A 20,116-nucleotide genomic window follows, 5' to 3' on the forward strand; every position below is an offset into this window, starting at 1 on the left:
CTCTGCCATCTGCTGTTCCTGCTGCCTTGCCTACCTACTACCATGTTTTTTGCCATAAGTAGAAAAGAAGTTTTTGTTATGGACTAAAAAATACAGAAGATCAGAAAGAAGAGAAAAAAAATTATCTGGTAGTTCCATTGAGTATGAACTTTCATCTGGGCTTCATGTGCTCTGCCTTAATTGCTTTATATATATTAATATAAATATGTCCTTCTCTATGTTCCCCCAAGCCTTTTTCTCGTGATAAACTACACATGACAGAGTTGCTGTCTTAGGCCTTAGTTCAGATGTGTGTGCTATGAGCACACCCTTCACATTCCCTGTGGGTCCTGTACAGCTTTTTGTCTTCTGTTCACACTCTATGCTGCTAGAATGACTTATTTAAACCCGACTGAGTGTTGAGCTTAGAACTAGTCCCAGACTGATTTATAAGCAAAGGTGTGAACAGTCAGCTACTGCCCTTACTTCTCTGCTCTGGGCAGTGTCACTATGCAGTCAGATCCACTTCTAGTGCTCAGAGGACTTGAACACAGGGTCTGGACTACAGTGGTTGCTTAAGAGTTCCCCCTTTAATTGTACTGGTGATGTTGGTGTACGTGGGCATACTGAGCTCTATGAAGTAAATGTTTGGCAGAGAAAAGGGGATAAATACTGCTTGGCAGCCGTCAGAACCAAGGCAGCCCTCCCCACCATCCTGTGTAGCTCATAGCTTCCCTTGCTGGCTTTCTCTAGCCAGGTTCTCAAGATTGACAACGTCCTCCCCACAGTATGGCTGCAAGCTGTACTCGGAACTGCTTAGCTCGCTTTGCTCGCTTTGCTTTTGCTTTTGCTTTTGCACTTGCCTGCAGTGGTGTCTACCTATTACATTTTTGTAAGAGATAAATATCTAAGTTTACTGAGTATGTTTCCTTATAGGTTTAAAATTTATATATTAAAAAACGTGGGCTTGCTGTCATTTTTTGATTATAGTTGTGTGGGGTCTAAGTGGCTGCTCCATAGGTCTGGTGGCTCTCATTGTATGTATACAATTGGGAGGGGTTTTAGGAACCTGGCGAATCCTAGCAGAAACCATGGGAGGGTTTCTACTATGCCATTTCATTTTTATTACCTAAGTTTTATGATTGAGAGTCTAGAGATGAACAGTATTATGCACACCTTAAACATGGATTCTGATGTATCAGTGGGGGTAAGGAATTGGGGGTGCAAGATTCTGCATGTGGCAGCTGTTCTGTCAGGATCCCTGTCATGGCCATGGACTGAAAAATAGTGTGGCTGTGGGTCCTGTCCTGAGTTCTTTTACCCCACTGTGAGGGCCAGTGGCTGTGGTGGTGTCTGCTTCCATGTTTCAGGCTCTGCACACATCCCAACTGCTGTGAATAGTCTTTCTGGGGTACTTCCAGTTAGGGAACAGTGCATGGGTACCTAGGGGCCAGAGCTGCACCAGAACAGCAGGATATGAGTAACAGGAAGTGACAGGAATTGCCCAGGGCGCCGGACCTTTTCTGGGCTACCTTCCTGAGCCAGGAGCTATATTTAGCAGAGCATTTCCCAATCCTGTTCTATGCTGACACTGTTTGCCACCTCCCTAGTCAGTGACTGGATGGCACGGTACTAATATGTCTACTCTGTGTCCCTGGTCTACCTGTGTGACCCACAGGTTGCTCTTCACCATTGTAAAACTTCTTCCTGCTTGTGCCGGTTCTCTTGGATGCTGAAGCACTTGAGGCAGCTGGAAAGTGGAGAACAGCGGGTCAGAGACAGAGCCCATGGGAGACTGTTAGGGTCTTGGGTAAGAGGTAAGGCTCTCCTGGAGTACTGAGAGGGACTGCTTCCAAAAAGTGGAAGGCTGGTGTCTTTAAGCCGCTGCCTTCATCTACATGCTAAGAACATCCTTCTGCCCTTTCCTGCCCAGGAAAGACGCTGCAGGTTTCTCTGATTTATCCCAGATGTTCTAAGCTGTGGCAAGGGAATGATTTCCCTGTGGTCCCAGAGCAGCTGCTGCAGAGTGGACAGCCCTGTCCTGCCTTGTTCTCATCTACTTGTTGCTAGAGTTTTACCCTAAGGTATCTGTTCACACCCTTAGCCACATGGGACATGTGTCCACAATTAGAAAACTCTTTAATTTATGGTGATGGCCATCCCTAGAATTCACCGACTGCATGTTTGGAGCAAGGTGTTATGTTGGTCTCTTCTGAAAGCTTCCTATGGAGAGGTTTAGGTAGTGCCTCCCCTCATCCCCATCTAAAGCATCAGCTATGCTTTTGAGACCTCAGCCATTCAGAGAATTGAGGCAGCTACCTATGAAAATAGTTGTCTGCTGTGACCAAGGAGGCCCCTCCATTTCATTAGTTAAAACAGTCTCCTGGTGTGGTTGCCAACTAGTCTCTTACATTTTGTGTTCCTGAGCTTTGAGTATGAACTGTGGTTGTGTTGTTACCTCTGCGGTACATCTCTGTTTTCATGCTGAAACATTCAAGGCCTTGAAAACTCATTATGCTCCCCAGACTAAGACATGTGGGTATCATTGAAGAAAGTTCTTGAGATAGTCTTTCCTTTCTCAGCCTCATTTCTGTTCTGCCAGTGCTCTGCACTTGGTGTTTTTCGTGCCCTGCTCACTGTTCTGCTGTCTCTACATGCATGTGTCTGTACAGCCCTAGGGAGTGCTGCCCAGCTGGCTCAAGGATTGAGTCAGTGGTGTTCTACCTGTCGATAGAGATAAGATTACTGTGGACACATTGGCCTCCTGTTAAGTAGCTTGGGTAAAGACCACAGAGTTGGGGTTGGGGATTTGGCTCAGTGGTAGAGCATTTCCCTAGCAACCGCAAAGCCCTGGGTTCGGTCCCCAGCTCCGAAAAAAGAAAACAAACAAACAAACAAACAAACAAACAAAAAAAACCACAGAGTTGGTTTTCATAGTTTCCATAACTCTCCAGGACGTGGAAAGCTCCATCCCACTGACAGAATAGGTCTCCCTAGATTTCACTGTTGTGAGCTATGGTGCCAAGGACACACTTATCTTTATGTTCCTGGCTCACAGGCAGAAGCCTCTAGTAAGTGTTTCTAAGGATAGAATTAGCAGGTCTGCACATCTTCAGCTAGACCGACAGTGTCACATCGCTCACCAAAACTGCTCCAAGACATGACAAATAGCACAGCGTCATTCACTTATATAGGTATAGACGGCATGGACTATTCCTGAGCTGCCAACTTGTAGAACATGTTGCCACTGTTAGTACTGTGGGTATTTGCCACACGATGGTGAATATTTGTTTATCTGGCCAGGAAAGTAACAGTAAAAATAGCAATAGCAGGGGCTCTTCAACAGCTCCACTTGTACGCGGTCTCTGCCACTGACATGAGTAGCATGTGGTACATGGCTGTACTTGAGCACCGTCAGTGCTGACGAGTAGTCTCATTCGTAATGAACCACACTGATGGCAAGATGGTAAATTCTTGGATATGAACATTCATTGGTTACGACTGAAGTGGAACTTCTGATCTCTACCTCTCAACTCCAAGCCTCCTTCACCCATGGTGTCCTGGTCTCAGCAAGGCAGCTGACCTTCCTCTGCCCGAGGAGGCCTGTTGACTCTTTCTCTTACCCATCCGACCTGTCAGCAGCTCCACACCTCTGCTATCTGTGTTTGGTACTAGATTGCTGAGCTTCCTCCCAAAGGCTTCGTGACTGCTGCCCTGTCAGTTTTCAGTAGAGCGCCAGAGCAATGCAGGGGAGAAGAGTCAGAGGCCAGACTTGTGAGGGAGCTGTCGTGCTTTCCACTTCACTTGAAGTAGAAGTTACTACTCTGTGCCCCACATGGCCAGCCCCTCCGTGCTGCTGGATCTCATCACCCCTTCCCTGTCTTTGCTCCTGAGTCACCTAGAAACCCCTCCCTGTCTCACCCCACCCCCGCCCTCCCTACTCTTCTTTCCCATCCCCAGAGCTACATTGCATTCTGTGAGACTTTTGTCTTCAAGTGTTTTTCTGCTATAGGAGTCTTACCTGTTTGTTCAATTAAAAAATATCACCTGGATATATTCCTGAGGAGGAAAGGATTTAGAGCCCCAGATGAGAGATTAATGTGAGAGAGGAGGAAAATCTAGAGTTTGTTTCTGACTTGGGATGGTTAGTGGCTGGATGGTAGGTGGTGGTCACTGGTCTCTGAGGGCAATTGGCAAGAAGACATCAAAGTTCCGTTGGATCATGGGACTCCTAAGGCACCTGAGCATTGGTCTGCTGACTCATGTTGCTCCCTCCATTCTCTTTGAAGTGGGAGCTGGGCTTACAGCTCTCCAGGGAGGACTCTGCCGCCTGCCTTCGTTCATGAATTCCTCAACTCCACATATTTCCAGGTCTTTTCTTGGTAGCACTGTGCTGGTACAGGGCAAGTGCCTGGCCATTCATTGTGGCCAACAGTAGAACAAGCATCTGAGGTAAAGTGTGTGGTTTCATAGTCTGCTGTGCTGAGAGATTGACTGAGTGCTCACCTTGGTGCCTAGCATTGGTACAGGAAGTACTGGGGCCACCATTCCTTGAGGATATGTGCTGAAGGTGAGACTTGTTTTCTTGGTAAGCTGGGAGGCTTAGCAAGATCAGGGTGCACTTTAACTTCTGATGCGACAGGCCTCTCAAGAATTGTGGCCTGCCAGGAGGTGGCTCATGCCTGTAAACTCAATACTCGGGAGGCAGAGACAGGTGGATCTCTTGTGAGTTCAAGGCCAGCCTCTGTACAGAGAAACCGTGGAGGAGGGGGTTAGGTTTCCATGTCAGACCTAATTGCTGTTGATCATGGCTTCTTGTAAATAACCTTTTCATTTTGAGAACCTTCATACCTTTTACCCCCTTGCCTCAGTGGAGAGCTCTGTGTAGCTGTAGAACATGCCCTGCAGGGACACCACCATTGACTCCTCTATACCCAGAGCATTGCTTTCTTTCTCCAGTTCTTTCCTGCTCCCCTCTGTTTCTGCTCAAGACTTCTACAACCCCTGTGGCTACTAGTCTGTTTACCATGTCTGTAGCCTCAACAGTTGGGGAATGGTGTATTACAGAATCATACAGCACGTAACCCTTGGTGTCGGCCTTTTCCAAAGCCAGTAGAGTTTCTGGAGGTTAACTCAAGTTGTGGGCCTCAGTCACTGTTCCTTCTTATGGTTAAGTATATCCCATGGTATGGGTGTGCTACAGTGCCTGTAGTTTTATGGAGGAAAGTTTCAGAGTTGTGCTCAATGATTATGAGAAGGTTGCTGTGAGCATCGTGGATATCCGATGGCTTGTCTGTTCTTCCATAATAAATGTTGGAGAGTGATCGCTGAGTTTTATGGGGGTTGCATGTTTAGTTATGGGGAAGGGTGGCATATGCTATGGCATAGGTATGGAGGTTAGAGGACAATTTGGAGGATTCAGTTACCTTCACTGTGTGGGTCACTGGCTTGAACTTGGAGTTGTCAGGATTGGTAGCGAGCACCTTTACCTTTTCCGCCCTATTGTGGGCCTGCATGTTTAGTTTTTATTTGTTTTTTGTTTTTTGTTTTTTTGTTTTTTTGTTTTTTTTGGTTCTTTTTTTTTTTTTTTTTTCGGAGCTGGGGACCGAACCCAGGGCCTTGCGCTTCCTAGGCAAGCGCTCTACCACTGAGCTAAATCCCCAACCCCATGTTTAGTTTTTAAAGAAACCCCTGTGTTCAGGCTCTAACTGACTGTGTGAGCCTCTTACTCCACCTCGTGTGCAGCTTTGGGAGGTGTTGCTGTTGTGTGTGTGTAGAAATACACACAATGTTTGTGTAGAGGCCAGAGGCCATTCTTGCGTGCCATTTCTTGCTCTTTTTTTTTTTTTTTGAATTTTTTGTTTTATTTTATGTATGTGAGTACACTGTAGCTGTCCTCAGGCGCACCAGAAGAGGGCATCGAATCCCATTACAGATGGTTGTGAGCCACCATGTGGTTGCTGGGAATTGAACTCAGTACCTTTGGAAGAGCAGTCAGTGCTCTTAACCGCTGAGCCATCTCTCCAGCGCCATTTCTTGCTTTTTAAAACAGGATGGTCTCTCACTTAGCCCTGGGGTTGGGTTTTTTTGTCGTCCCAGTTCTGGGATTGCAAATATGCAGTGTTCCCAGGTTTCCTGTGACTTCTGGCTGGGACTCAGGTCCTCATGCTCGAGCAGCCTTACTAACTAGGCCATCTTTCTAACTGACCCCTTGCTTGCCTTTATTGTCACCTTCCTCATGGTGTGCAGTGCTCTCTCATCTTGCCTTTCTGTGCACCTTCCCTGACTGAGGATTCGAATGGATAGGGTGGGTGTTATTCCAGCCAGGAAGGCAGCTTACACCCTCCTTGGCTTTCTCTGGATACCATGAGCAGCTGGATGTACCCTGGGTATGGCAGGAGTGGAAAGCCTCCTGGACACTGCTCTGGTGGGTTTGTTCTGTCAAAGGCTACCTCTTTTCTCAGTCTTGGAGGGACTTTGGAGGTAGCGTTAGGTCCTTTCTCATTCTTCAGCTCTCATTCCAGAACACCCAGATGTTGAGAACCGAGGAGAGCCCACCAGCCTCTGCTGTTTATCACCGATATCTTCACTGACCAGGGTTCTCACTTGGTGGTGGTGGTGGTGGTTGTTGTTAGGGGAGTAAGGAAAGCCCTGTCAGAGTCAGCTGGGCTTTTCTTCATGAGATCTGAAGACCAAACAACTCAACTTCCAGGCCACATACTTGCCCTGCCCACTCTGTGCTTTGCCCTGTAACCCATGTCTTGGCCTTTGGACATTCTGGGTGCAGGGCCTCACCTTAATGCTGAGAGGGCTGTTTCCTGAAATGGTTTTGCTGGGTGGTTCAATTTGATGGTGCATTCATTACCTTCTACATCTTAACTTCTTTACCTTCTGTTTTGAATTCTTGAAACATGTGGCCAGAGTGGGAGGGGCAGCCAGTTGATGACTTAATGAGGGTGCATTGATCTTCAGGCCATTCACCTGCCAGAAGGGAACCCAGAAGAGCTTGAGATGTGTTCTGGTCCTTTTGTCCACTGCCTATTGCTCTGGGACTAGGTGCTTTGTGGTCTCTTTCTGCCAGATAAGAAGCAGCTGCAGGCCCAGGGACACCGTGGGTCTGGCCTGCCTTGTGCCTGCTCCTTAGCTGCTCATTTGCTGTAGGACTTGGAGCAGCCCCATCTGGCTGCACTGGGTCTCATCAGGGTCTCTCCTGAGAATGAGGAATTCTTTACGGCGTAAAGAAGGCTCACTGGGCAAATACTGTAAGTAAAACACCTTATTGGATTGCCTGAGGTTGTAAGTGTCCTTCTCTGTTAGCCACTGTTGTTATCAGCCACAGTGGGTGTGAACAAGAGCATACTTTTAGTTCTTTCAGAAATGTCTTCTGAGTGTCTGCTTTGCTTTGCTTATGGGGCCTTGTACCTGTTAAACAAGTACTCCATCCCTGAGCCATATCCCAACTCTTGTAGCTCATGCTCTTTGACCACAGGTTCACAGAGACCACTGTCTGTGCTTCAATCATCTCCTTAGCTAATTCTACCCAGCACCTGACTATTTTTTTTATTTACATTTCAGGTGTTATTCCCTTTCCTGGTTTCCTAGACATAAGCCCCCATCCCATCCCTCTCCCCTTCTTCTATAAGGATGTTTCCCTCCCCATCTCTACCCCCTCAACATTTCCCTACACTGGGGGGTCCAACTTTGGCAGGACCAAGGGCTTCTCCTTCTATTGGTGCCCAACAAGGCCATCCTCTGCTACATATGCAGCTGGAGCCCAGGGTCAGTCCATGTACAGTCTTTGGGTAGTGGTTTAGTCCCTGGGAGCTCTGGATGGTTGGCATTGTTGTTCTTATGGGGTTGCAAGCCCCTTCAGCTCTTTCAGTCCTTTCTCTAATTCCTCCAATGGGGGTCCCGTTCTCAGTTCAATGATTTGCTGCTAGCATTTGCCTCTGTATTTGACATGCTCTGGTTATGTCTCTCAGGAGACAGCTATATCCGGCTCTAAGATCTGTTTCTAACCCTGAATCAACAATTTCCAGTGACCCTTCCTGTTCGTTTCTGGGTATTTGTCTCCTGCTATTCCTTCTGCAAATGTTTTTCTTTCTTCAGTTTTTTTTTTTTACATTCATTTCTTTATCTTGTATGAGCCATCGCACAGGTGTGGTGGTCAGAAGACAGCTTGTGGCAGGTCACTTCTTCCTCCTAGGATGTGGTACTTATGCTTTACCTGCTTGAGTAGTCCTTGCACATATACTTTTCAATCAGGATTTCTGAGAGTCTAGGTAGATGCATGGTTTTCTTTTCTTATCTTCTGCTCACACCCCCCCCCCCCCCGCCTACTTTGGTGTGGTGGGGGTAAGATACTCACTGTGTAGTTCTGGCCGGCCTGGTACTGGCTGGACAAGGCTGGTTTCCTGTCACTGCCTCAAGGTGCTGAACTTAAAAGTTGTGGCATACCATGCTTGGCTAGATGGTTACTTTTAAATTTTTGAGAATTCCAACCTCTGTATAGTTTCTCCTGAAACTCAATATGTACACATAGGTGTGGGGGAGACACTTCTGTCTATGTGGTATATGTTGGCAGGTGGCATGGCTGCCCTGGAAGTTCTATCTAGAGAGATGAGAACTGTGGGACTGAGATAAGTATAAGACTTGGGAGCATCAGTCATGAGAGTGAATTGAGGGATAGGTACTGTTATCTGTGGGCAGTTCAGAAATATGGAAGGTGATAGAGTCTGACTGGAAAGGAGTGGGAAGCTGATTTTATTTGCTAGGATTTGCTGCGATGATCTCATTCCATTGACGGGGCTGTTTATGGTAGAACCATTTCAAGGAGGCAGTGCCACATGGACTTTGTCTTGGTCATTTCACATGGGAGTCCTGGGACAGTGACAGTAAGGTGCTGCTGACATATACCCTGATAGAGCTCAGATGCGGTGGTGCCTTCAGTACCTGTTTTGAGATGGGAAAATGGGAACAGGAATTGGAAAAGTATCTGCTACAAGTAGCTTTGGATACAGGGCCAAAGTGTGGTATTGGTCCAAGGCAGGTTGTGTCCCTGCACTGCCTTCTGGGGTTCGATCACCCCCTTTCCAGAAAAGAAATGGACTTCCCACGTTCACCCAGTGACACTAGGTGGTGTTCAGGTTAGTGTCTGTTTTGAGCTTCCTCACTATAGAACAGGCATAGGTTAAAGGAAAGAAATGTAAACACAGGTTCCTTGACATCTGCAAGCATCCTTTGCTATGCTGCTCAGGCTAAGGAAGTGACACCATCGATTGTTTGATTTATCGACTCATTGGCTTTAAGCATAACAGTTTTACAAGGTTATTTTTTCAGAATGTGCAGGGCTAGATTAGGGGAGGGGCAAAGATCCGTTTTCCGGTGTGCTGGAATAATGCAGCAGTGCCTCTCACAGTTGTGGAAGTGGTACACATAGCATCAGTTTAGGAGGGGATATGTAAACTCCATATAGTTCACCTCTGTGAGTGTCCTGGTACCCTGCTATCTCTGAGCCATGCAGGGTCGTCGTCGTCGTCGTCGTCCTCCTCCTCCTCCTCCTCCCTCCCTCTTCTTCCTCCTCCTCCTCTTCCTCTTCTTCTTCTTGATTAGTAATTTTTTTATTACCTTTATTGTTTTATAGTCTAGTAGTTACCCTCCTTCTGGTCTGCCCTTTCCACAGTTCCTTCTGCCTCTTGTCTCCAATGGGATTGCCTCCCCACCGCACCCCCCCACCCCCCCCCCCCCGGCCTCCCAACTCCCTGGAGCCTCAAGTCTCTCAACGTTTAGGCACTTCTTCTCCCACTGTGGCCAGATCAGGCATTCCTCTGTTGTATATGTGGCTGGAGCCTTGGACCAGCTCTTCTGTGTTTGACTGCATTTCTTATGCTGATGAAAATGTTCACATTTTGAGGTTGTGCTAGAGAGAGTTATTAAGGAGAGTTTACAGACTTTGTAGAAGAGCAAGCATAATGAGCAGGGGTTCAGTTCCTACCACTATCTCCAACAATGTCTAAAGTCCTGGCTAACCCCACTTCCTCATACTGCGCTCTTTGTGAACATCTGAGGTGGTTGTAGGTCTGTCTTTTTCCAATATGAGTTTTCTCTGGGTGGCAGCTTCATCTTCATGTTCTTGGAAACTCAGCTCTGGAGCAGACTGTGGTAAGCCAGTAGGGAGTGTGGGTGTTGGGAGGGAAGCCCGCAGGGTGCCTGTCTCAGGAAGGCAGACCTCCTTGCCTCTTGTTCTGTCTTCATTTTAGCATGCTCTTGGCTCTTCCCATGCTTGTGTCCAATGTGTCCTCAGATTCTTCATTTTGGGAACCCTGGAAACCTGAGTGTAAACTAAGCTTTCACTGGAGACCCAGTTCTGTTCATTGTCTCTGGATGAACCTTAGTTGCTGGAAAAAGCGCTGTTTCCATGTGTTCTGAGTTCTAGGCAAAGTCCTAGCACTTGAATGTCATGTTTCTGAATTAGGTCTTCTTACTGTCAGTTTGAATAAATGAGATGGGTTCAAATGTAAAAGGTAAAGCACTTGATTGTGAAGATCCTGCTGGACACTTATTGATGGGAGTGTGGTGGGGGATGGCTAGCACTTGCAGAAGGGAATTTGGCAACATTTAGCAAGGTTACATATGAATTTACTCTCTTTCAGGGAAATTATACTTCTAGGAATTTGACCCAGAGATATACTGTAAAAATAGTAAAAGATTGTTCACTGTGGCACTGTATAAAATGCAAAGTATCTCAAACAGTGCAGAGTTCCCAGAGGTAGCAGGACTGGCTGAGAAGCTGGTGTCTGTATCATAGACTGCTGCGCTCCTCTGAAGTAGAACTAGGGCTGTGTGCTGTCAGGCGTGGAGGCGAGGCCATACAGTTATGAGAGAAGGCAGAGGTGGGGGGTGAGGTCTGTAGTGTGCTTCTGTTTATACAAAGAGTATTAAATACTTTTGTGTTTGTGTAGCTTATGGATGAAGTAAGTCTCCCTCCACACCTTCCCTTCTTTTTACGGTGATCAAAACAGAGGAGAAAGACATTTACAAAAGAACTTCTACTCAGATTTTGTATAGATTTGATTTTGGAATCACTTAAACATTTGTATTATTTATGTGTATGTATAGATATTATATTTGTGTGGAGATCAGAGGACAGCTTGCAGGAGTTAATTCTCTCCTTCCACTGTGCAGGTCCTGGGGAGTGAACTCAGGTCATAGGCTTGGTAGTGAGAGCCTGTACCTGCTGAGCCATCTTCCTTATTCTGTATCACTCTACAGTAAAGAGGTTATGACATTTGTCACAAGTGACTTGTCACTTTCCCCCTAAATTGTTTGTACCTGTTTACCTCCCATCAGTACTTGAGAACTCCTCTCCTACAGCTCCAGCAAGTCGAGATGTCACCTTCTAGAACTTTACCAATCTGAACAGAGAAAAGCGGCTATTTTTCCCTTCTGTGGTGACACCAACTCAGTGTCCTTGCATTCCCATTCCTTTCTTAGTGATTTCTGTTCTTCTGTGACTCTGAGTTTGCAGTTTTTCTTCCTCAGAAGGCTTCTCATTAGTTTATAAACTCTTCCCACATTCCTTCCGTTTGTTGGCTAGCACCAGTTGTGTATCATTCCAGCTAAACTGCTTAGTTCCTAACTGTAGAAGCTGGTTGTTGCTCTGTTGTCTTATGTGCAGCACATGCTCATGGTAGTTTATAGTAACTGGATCAGACTTGCTATGTCATTTACATGCTGGCCATTAAATAAAGGCCCCCTGGAGCAGGGGCTCGACATTTCTTTGTTTGCTTCTCTTTTTCAGTTTTCCAGGCCTTCTTTCTTATGTGTGAGCAGTGAGCTCTAAGTGTTCACTCAGATTGGAGTTGGTGGATAGCTAATGAGATGCCACTGATTTATTACAATGATACATAACTACTTATATGATCTGTTCAATGTAAATACCTGAGTGAAATATTTTCCCTGTCGATATACACTTCTTTCTTAGAGTTTACTGTTGTGAATAGACACCATGACCAAGGCAACTCTTATAAAGGGCAACATGTAGTTGGGGCTGGCTTATAGGTTCTGAGGTTCAGTCTGTGATCATCATGGTGGGAAGCATGGCAGTGTCCAGGCAGGTTCGGACTGGAGGAATTGAAAGTTCTATTATCTTGTTCCAAAGACAAATGGAAGACTGTCTCTAGGCAGCTAGGAGGAGGGTCTCAAAGCCCACCCCCACAGTGACACACTTCCTCTAACAAGGCTACACCTACTCCAACAAGGCTATGCCTCCTAGTAGTGCCACCCCCTTGGCCAAGCACATTCAAACTACCCACCGCAAATTATGTACATAGTTTTTATAGCTGCCAGCATCACCCTTGTTCATGGGTACACCCACCATGTTGTTCTCCTTCTAGGTCATCACTCCTTGTAGGAAGCTCATCTTGTGTGCTGACAACAGGAAAGAAATGGAAGATTGGATTGCAGCACTCAAGACTGTCCAGAACAAAGAGCATTTTGAGGTTGAAAGAGAAGTATATTGTCTATGGGTGCCTGCTGTTGCCTCTTTTGCCTTCCCGCTAATCCATCCCACCCCCACCCATCCCCCCACCTCATAGTATCTTCCAAGTAGATCCCATCATTTGTCTTGTAAAATTGAGGCCCATGGTTCGTTCTTTCTGTAGACCTGTCAAGACTGTGGTTCTTGGGGGGCGTGGGGCAAAAAAAAAAAAAAAAAAAAAAAAAAAGACTGTGGTTCTTTGCGAACCCGATTTCCTCTCTGGGGTACTTCATGTAATTCTAAGTTGCCTCACTAAAAACTTGCAAATGTTATCTTTTCCCTTTCTGTGTCATTCTTCCAGCCTACCCAGTACAGCATGGACCATTTCTCAGGGACGCATAACTGGTACGCTTGTTCCCACGCACGGCCAACCTACTGCAACGTGTGTCGGGAAGTTTTGTCTGGGGTCACATCCCATGGGCTATCCTGTGAAGGTAAGAAAGCTGCATTTGTGAAAGGTGATGGGAGGATTTACTTGATGAACTGTTTGAAATTCAAATATAGTCCTAATCAGTAAATTAATCAGTCCTAATCAGCTGCCTGAGGGTTGTCAAGGTGGAGTGGTTCCCACCACTTCCTTCTTCTTGATCTTCCCACAGAGGACTCAGACCGTGAGTGTCCTCTGCTTACCAACCTACAGCATGAGCACAAAGAAAGTAGCAGTGAGGAACAGGAGGTGCGGCCCTTTCTGGCTGTGTGCTGTGGATCAGGAGAGAACATGCCTCAGAACATAGGATCGGGGGAGGATTCTGGTGGCAGAACCGGGATCACACAGGGACTACAAGCTCGTGGTCAGGACTATCTGCTGCTTTTTTTTGTACAGCTGATTTTACATTTTAAATGGATAAAAAATTCAAAAGAAGAGTATTTTGTAATATGGAGTTAAGTGAACTTCAAATTTCAGTTCCATAGTGTTTTCCGATTCTGCTTGTCTGAGGTGCTGTGACAGTGGCCAGCATTGTCTGCCAAGCCTCAGTTGCTCACCCCATTCTCTTTTACTGGCTCTCCCAGTGCTCTGCGGTTACACGTGGCTGGCCTCAAGAGTTCATTCCACCGTAACCTCACTAAGCAGCCATTGCCCCACAGGGAGGCTTCTGTTGAGGATGAAGCTTGTAGAGTTGTGTATTCCTTTTCCCACAGTGTGTAAGTTTAAGGCTCACAAGCGGTGTGCTGTGCGTGCAACCAGTAACTGCAAGTGGACCACACTGGCCTCGATTGGAAAGGATATCATTGAGGACGAGGATGGGGTATGTCCAGGGGGTTCTGCCTGTGACCTGCAGAGCACCTCCTGTTTCCTGCCCTCCTCTATACTTCTCATTTAATGTATCACACTGGGATCTAGGACCTTTGTGGCCATTCAGCTCCCGATTCTGCCCTAGTCCTTATAAGTCTGGGTGTCTCCTTCCCAGTAGCTGCTGTGGTGTGGGAGGTGCCTCATAGCTGTCCTTGACTACATTGGCCATCAGGGACAAGCTTGTGTGGGGAGGAGTGTCTTGAAAAGAGCACTTCTGTCCCAGAGTGCCCAGCTGAACCCTGTATTGGAACTCTGGGTTGTCCCTAGCACGTCCTTGCTTGGTCTACAGATCGCCATGCCTCACCAGTGGCTGGAAGGAAACCTGCCTGTGAGTGCCAAGTGTATTGTGTGTGACAAGACTTGTGGCAGCGTATTGCGCCTGCAGGACTGGCGCTGCCTCTGGTGCAAGGCCATGGTGAGTAGGTAGTGTCTGTCTGGCCTGTGGGTGCACGGATACTCTCTGGGCCTAGGGCTTTGCTCCTCTCCTTCCTAACTCCTGAGTTTACTCCCAGGCTTTCTAAACGCTCTGAGCCTTCACTCTCACTTGGGCCTGGTCATCCTCATTTTTTGACAGTTTTATTAATTTCTTTCTTTTGACGTTGATCCTATCTTTTACACAAAAGGCACGATGTCTGCTCCATGTGGCATCTCAGCAGGTTGTGTAGGGGTCTTTTGGGACAGGTTCATGGACTTCTCTGTGCGTGAGAGTAGGGATACTTACGATGAACAGCGAGAGAAGTTTGTTCTGGGACAGTAATCATAGTGATCAGCACTCAAGCCAAGAGAGGAGCATGTCTGTAGCCTTGAGCACAGAATCAAGTCTCATAGGCCCTGCTTGTCCCCGCCCACACTGGCCATCAGGAAAAAGCTTGTATAGGGAGGAGTGTCTTGAAAAGAGCACTCTGGCATGGCTTGGCACTCTGGGGTGTCCCTAGCACGTCCTTGCTTGGTCTACAGATTGCCATGCCCCACCAGTAGCTGGAAGGAAACCTGCCTGTGAGGGTCAGTGATCAGTCAGCTGTGGCTCCTGGTTGGCACCTTGTATTGACCCTGTCAGTGACTTGCAAGGAACCTAGTCACATGAGGGCGGCTGTCCAGGAGCCCTGAAAGTTAGGGGCGCTAAGACAGAAGCAGAGGGCTGTGGTTCAGTTTCATGTCTGGCTTTTGCTGGGCGGAATCCCATCTGATTTTTCACCTCCTATTGTACAAGGCCGGGGAGCAGGGTGCTTGGGGGGCACAGGTTTGCCTACTCAGATGGTGTCTGCCTCTTCTTGGGAGGATTTCCAGATGCTGTGCCAGGGAGTTTCTGGTGTGTATGAGGAGACTGTGACTCTTGCTGACATGTGGATTTTTATTTCAGGTTCACACATCTTGTAAAGAGTCCTTGGTGATGAAGTGTCCACTTGGCCTATGCAAGGTGTCTGTCATCCCTCCCACAGCACTCAACAGTATTGACTCCGATGGTGGGTCTCACATGCATTTCTCTATGCTGCCTTCCTTATCAGCTCTGGAGACGGGTGTCTTGGCTGTTTTGAGACATGATCAGCAAGAGGCTAGCTCAGATGTGGCATGGGCAGAGGTCATAGTTGGATCCTGGGAATTGCTATAGGACTCGCAGCTTGAGCCAGCATTTTTTGGAAGGATTGATAGATGTACTTGGCTGTCAAATAGAGACTGAGTGTAAAGTGTCCTGGTCTACCATGAGCTGAAGGGCTGTGCCTGTCACCATCTCTGGCAGAGCCTAGCATGTCCAACTGGATCATGGAGAAACGTGCTGGCAGGGATTGGGGAATGGGATCTCTGATGTACCTGATTCAGAGGAAGGAACTCTGCCAGGCTGGTAGCAGGAAGAGGGGATAATGCAGTGAGGGAAAATCTGGAATCCTTGAAGATGTGAAGTGAGGTGAGGTGAGCTCATCTCCTCACACCTGGTTTGTCCCTCACTGAGTCACTGACTCATGCTGTGAATTCTGTGCCTCTTGCTGCTTATTCAGTCCCCAACACCTCAACAGTTTGTAAGGGTTCTTTCCTGTTCCACCCTCACTTCTAGGGTTCTGGAAGGCCACCTGTCCCCCATCTTGCACAAGCCCCCTGCTGGTCTTTGTCAATTCAAAAAGTGGAGACAATCAAGGTGTGAAGTTTCTCAGAAGATTCAAGCAGCTGCTGAACCCTGCCCAGGTTTTTGACCTCATGAATGGAGGACCACACCTTGGGTAGGGATTGTGTGAAATCCAGTCTAGGAATTTACAGTGCTTTGTAAATAAGACATACTTGTTTTAAAAGGATCAAAGATAAGGCTTAGTGCATCTGAGCTCTTGCTAGGACCTGAGTTTAATTCTCAGTACCTACATGGTAGCCCACAACTGTTTATAATTCCAGTTGCAGGGTATTATCCAACACCTTCTTCGCGCCTCTGTAGATACTATACTGTACACGTGGTGCGTGGACATACATACACGCTAAACAGCAGTATACATAAAATAAAAATAAATTTTTATAAAGAAATTTTCAGATAGCAAAGAAGTTCAATTGTCCCTCCCCAAATTCTGCTTGTGAAGGACCTGCTCCTAATAGATGGTAGATGTCTGCATCCTTCTACTGCAAAAGCACCACACAGAAGTGAACTTGATGCACACCACTCTAGTTGCTCTGTACAGCATGTTCACATGCATCCACTCCTGTGCTTGGGACGTTTCTGTGCTGGTGCTTACAGGCCTGCCTTGTTCTCTGGACTGCCTGCTTAGTTCATAGGAAGCCTTTCTTCCGTGAAACCAAGGGGTCTTTTCCATCTCAATACCGTGGTATCTTCATGCAGGTGAGGGGAGATAAGAAGTTTCTTACATGCCTGCCAAGGAGACAGTGTCCTCTCCTTTTAGTTTTTACTTTGCACAGGTTTGCAGGAAGCATTTGTTCTTGTAAGGTAGGACTCAGGACATGCCAGCATTGGGGAGATTGAAATGGAAGGTGCTTTGATCGTGAGTTCTGGAAGGAGCTGAGGAGAAGCTCTTTTAGAGGCAGGCGCTGCTATAGCTCGAGCCTGGACTTCTTATGTGCCTAAGCTGACATGCTGTGGGCTCATGCTGTGGGGCCTGTCACTCCGGGGTGCTGGGCCACCAGGGTTTGGGTTTTTTCCTGCTCTCGCTCATGTGCACGGCTTGTTGGAAGAGTCACTAGTGGCCTCGCACAGGTTGTTTGCTCAAAGGCAGTTCTGCAGATGCCTGTTTTCTTAATGGCACAGATCCATTCTTTCTGAGTTAATGAGAGACTAGTCTCAGGAGGGATCTTAAAAGCATCCTATCTGCTGATTGCACTGCATTGAACAGGCTCAGGCAAGGATATTGCTTGAAAACTCCACTGTACTGTGGCAGGCAGGCTGGGTTTTGACATGCAGGAGCTCCATGAAATCTAGCTGGAGCTGAGTAGAGGGTGATGTGACACAGAGGTCTAGTAGAGATGGCATGGGAGTTGGTTTACTCATTTCCTGTTTCTGGGAAGCATCTCACATCATACAGTTTGTTACCTACCCGAGTTCTGGCCTTGGCTGATTACTGCTTCTTCAGAGAGCAGGGGTCCTTGTTGGTGAACATTTAAAGGATACACGTAAATATTTTTCTCACCACTTGGAAGTCAAATGCAGCCTTGATGCTCAGAACTTAGGTTCAAATCTGAGGCAATGTCTTGTTGCCCATCCTAGCTTGTGTTCTGAGGACTTCCTGTGCATCCAGCTCCATTAGAGACAGAGTCTGTAAGGTCCCCAGTGAGAAGGCAGTATACTTGAATGGAGGGAGGCACTGGTTTCTTTGGGATAGGCATTAAGGGAGACTACGTTAATCTAGTGTTTTAATTTCTCTTTGTGCTAGCTTCTGAGGAGATCTAGTGTGCCCACTCCATACACTTGCCTTCACCTTCTCCTATATGCATGCTAGGGACTGAGTCAGACCTTGGGGGAGCTGAGGGCTCCAATTATTTGCTGAGATATTTGTCTCTTTATTCATAGCAAGCCATTAGGCAAAACATGACAGAACTCTTGTTTGAGAAGGTTTTATTGGAGGTTCCTTAAGGACTCAGAGCAGCAGTAGAGGCTGAGCCTAGCTGCCCTTATTGGGGGAGGGGAGGGCTGGGCTAGCACATGAATGAGGAAAAGCAAGAATGGGGTTTCTTGGGCCTAGTATTTGCCTGGGATAGGGAAGATTGTGCCCACAAGTCCTCCTAGGAGCTCACATTAAATGAGACTGTCATGGTACTCTGAAATGTGTGTAGTATCTTCCTGTTTCTGGTTGGAGGAGTTGCTGGGATCTGGATTTCACACCACTGTCATCTATGAGCCAAGGGGCTGGGCAGACAGACATCTAGGCAGCCTTGTAGACCCCCCCTGTATACATACCTGGGCTTAGTCTGGGTCCAGGTTCAGCCACATGGGACAGGGTGTTTCCCTCAGCTTAGGACAGACAGACCCATCATTTGTCGCTTAGACTATACTCATTTCCCTGGCTTCCCATTCTTCTACAGCTTACGATTATTTCAGAAGTTTGACACCTTCCGGATTCTGGTTTGTGGCGGGGATGGCAGTGTTGGCTGGGTCCTCTCTGAAATTGACAGCCTCAACCTTCACAAACAGGTACTACACATAGGTGTTGAGAGGACACCCACTGTAATGGACAAATGGGAAAATCACATAGGTCAAGTGAGCTGTAAACACAACTTGGCATCAGGCTCTGTGTGTGGGGGGGAATGAGGATGGGAGCTGTAGTCCCCTAAGCTCCAGCTCTTTCCTGGGAGGTGATGTGCCTAATTGCTGGATGCCTCTGTCTAGAGAGGAAAGGAAGAAAGAATCTTCAACCTCCAAAGTTTGAGTTATGGTTCAACTTAATTGCCTAGTTTTTAACACTAAAATAAAATACATTATCCTGATTTCTTACTGTGTTCATTGAATTTTTACTCCCAGTCCCCCTTTTTGGCAATTAGCCATTGTGTATATTGTCATAACCATCGCTCAGATTGTGTCAATCCACACCATCCATCTGGTACTCACCCGCTAGTGGGTTACTAAACTGCAGAAATAGTGGTGTGTGTGTATTTCCACGTGTGTTCCTTGAACAGCTCAGTGTGGCAGGTCTCCACGGGATGTAGTGGATGGACCTGAACTAGCACTTCTCCCCAGTTAGTGCAGGAGCTGGAGGGCTGGGACAACCTTGTTGATATCCTGTTCATGTTCTAGAATCTTCTCTTTTGAGGAGCCCCTTATTTAAATTTTTAGTGCCAAATTGCATTTGTCAGGGATGCTCCAGTTCCCATTCCATGGACGGTGACTCGGAACCGCCCCTTGCCTTGAGGCTCATTCTTTCTGATTCACCCAAGTCTGTAAACAAAGTCTTAATCATATAAATATAATGATAATGTTAATCACAGCTTTATTGGAACGCTGCTTTAAACGAATCCCCTGTTCATGGTTTTTTGCCTTGTTTCCTGTTGAAGTAATCAAATTGGCAAAATAAAAAGCAGCTGTCTCTCTGTCACTGAAAGATCAGTTTTTCCTGCCAGGCAGTGGTGTCACATGCCCAGTACTTGGGAGACAGAGAGGCAGGTAGATTTCTGAATTCGAGGCCCGCCTGGTCTGCAGAGTTCTAGGATAGCCAGAGCTGCACAGGAATCCTGTCTTGAAACGACAATACTACAAAACAAAACCCAAAACAAACAAACCAGATTTCCTTAGTTTTCTGGCTTGTCATTTTTCTCTTCTTCATAATTTTTATCGTTCTTTAGTTTTCAGTGATTTTGTGTTCTTTGTGTAGTCTCACTCACCAATACTATTTTGTGTTTGTCTGGAGAAGAGATGGTGTGGGACTTCCTGATAGCCACACCATAGCTCTAGAAAAAGAAGCAGCACCCCCCAGTGGTGGGACTGTAGTATACAGTTTTGTTGACTGACTTTTGATCTTAATGTTTGGCTCTCTAGGAAGACTATGAACGTGGTTCTTGTACTCAGTCACGCTCTGTGAACACTTGTCTCCTGTGGCTTCTTTGTACTCCTTAGAGCTCTGTCCGCTCTCTCCTGCACCCTGTGTTCCCCAGCCCTGCATGTGGTGGTGTTTCTCCTCTTGGCTTCTAGTACATGCTAAGTGGTCAAACCTCAAGTGTCCCACCACCCTCATCCTTTACACTTTTCCTATGGGGAAAGCTTTGTGATGCATTGGAGTTTGATACCATGTCAGTTTGGGGGACATTCCGGGGTTTTTGGGTATTGTAGGTTTCCAACCTTGCCTGTCACTCGGCTCCTACTTTGCCTGAATGTCTTCATGCATCCA

The 20,116-nt window shown here is 46.9% G+C and overlaps 1 protein-coding gene across 9 annotated transcripts in view; it reads left to right on the plus strand.

Moving 5' to 3' along the window:
- Positions 1 to 20,116, plus strand: part of Dgkd (diacylglycerol kinase, delta) — a 90,344-nt gene that overhangs the window by 50,067 nt on the left and 20,161 nt on the right. For 6 of the 9 annotated variants that reach the window (XR_015628825.1, XR_015628828.1, NM_001427452.1 and 3 more), the window contains 7 exon segments: positions 12,375 to 12,479; positions 12,819 to 12,951; positions 13,658 to 13,764; positions 14,101 to 14,226; positions 15,172 to 15,274; positions 15,862 to 16,024; positions 18,321 to 18,429. Coding sequence is in view for 5 of the 9 variants with exons in the window: in NM_001427452.1 (NP_001414381.1) it covers positions 12,375 to 12,479; positions 12,819 to 12,951; positions 13,658 to 13,764; positions 14,101 to 14,226; positions 15,172 to 15,274; positions 15,862 to 16,024; positions 18,321 to 18,429 (846 nt within the window). In the remaining 4 variants the exon portion in view is untranslated. 9 annotated transcript variants of the gene reach the window in all.

Source organism: Rattus norvegicus, chromosome 9 (genome assembly GCF_021556685.1).
Source record: "Rattus norvegicus strain SHRSP/BbbUtx chromosome 9, alternate assembly SHRSP_T2T, whole genome shotgun sequence".
Lineage (NCBI taxonomy): Eukaryota > Metazoa > Chordata > Mammalia > Rodentia > Muridae > Rattus > Rattus norvegicus.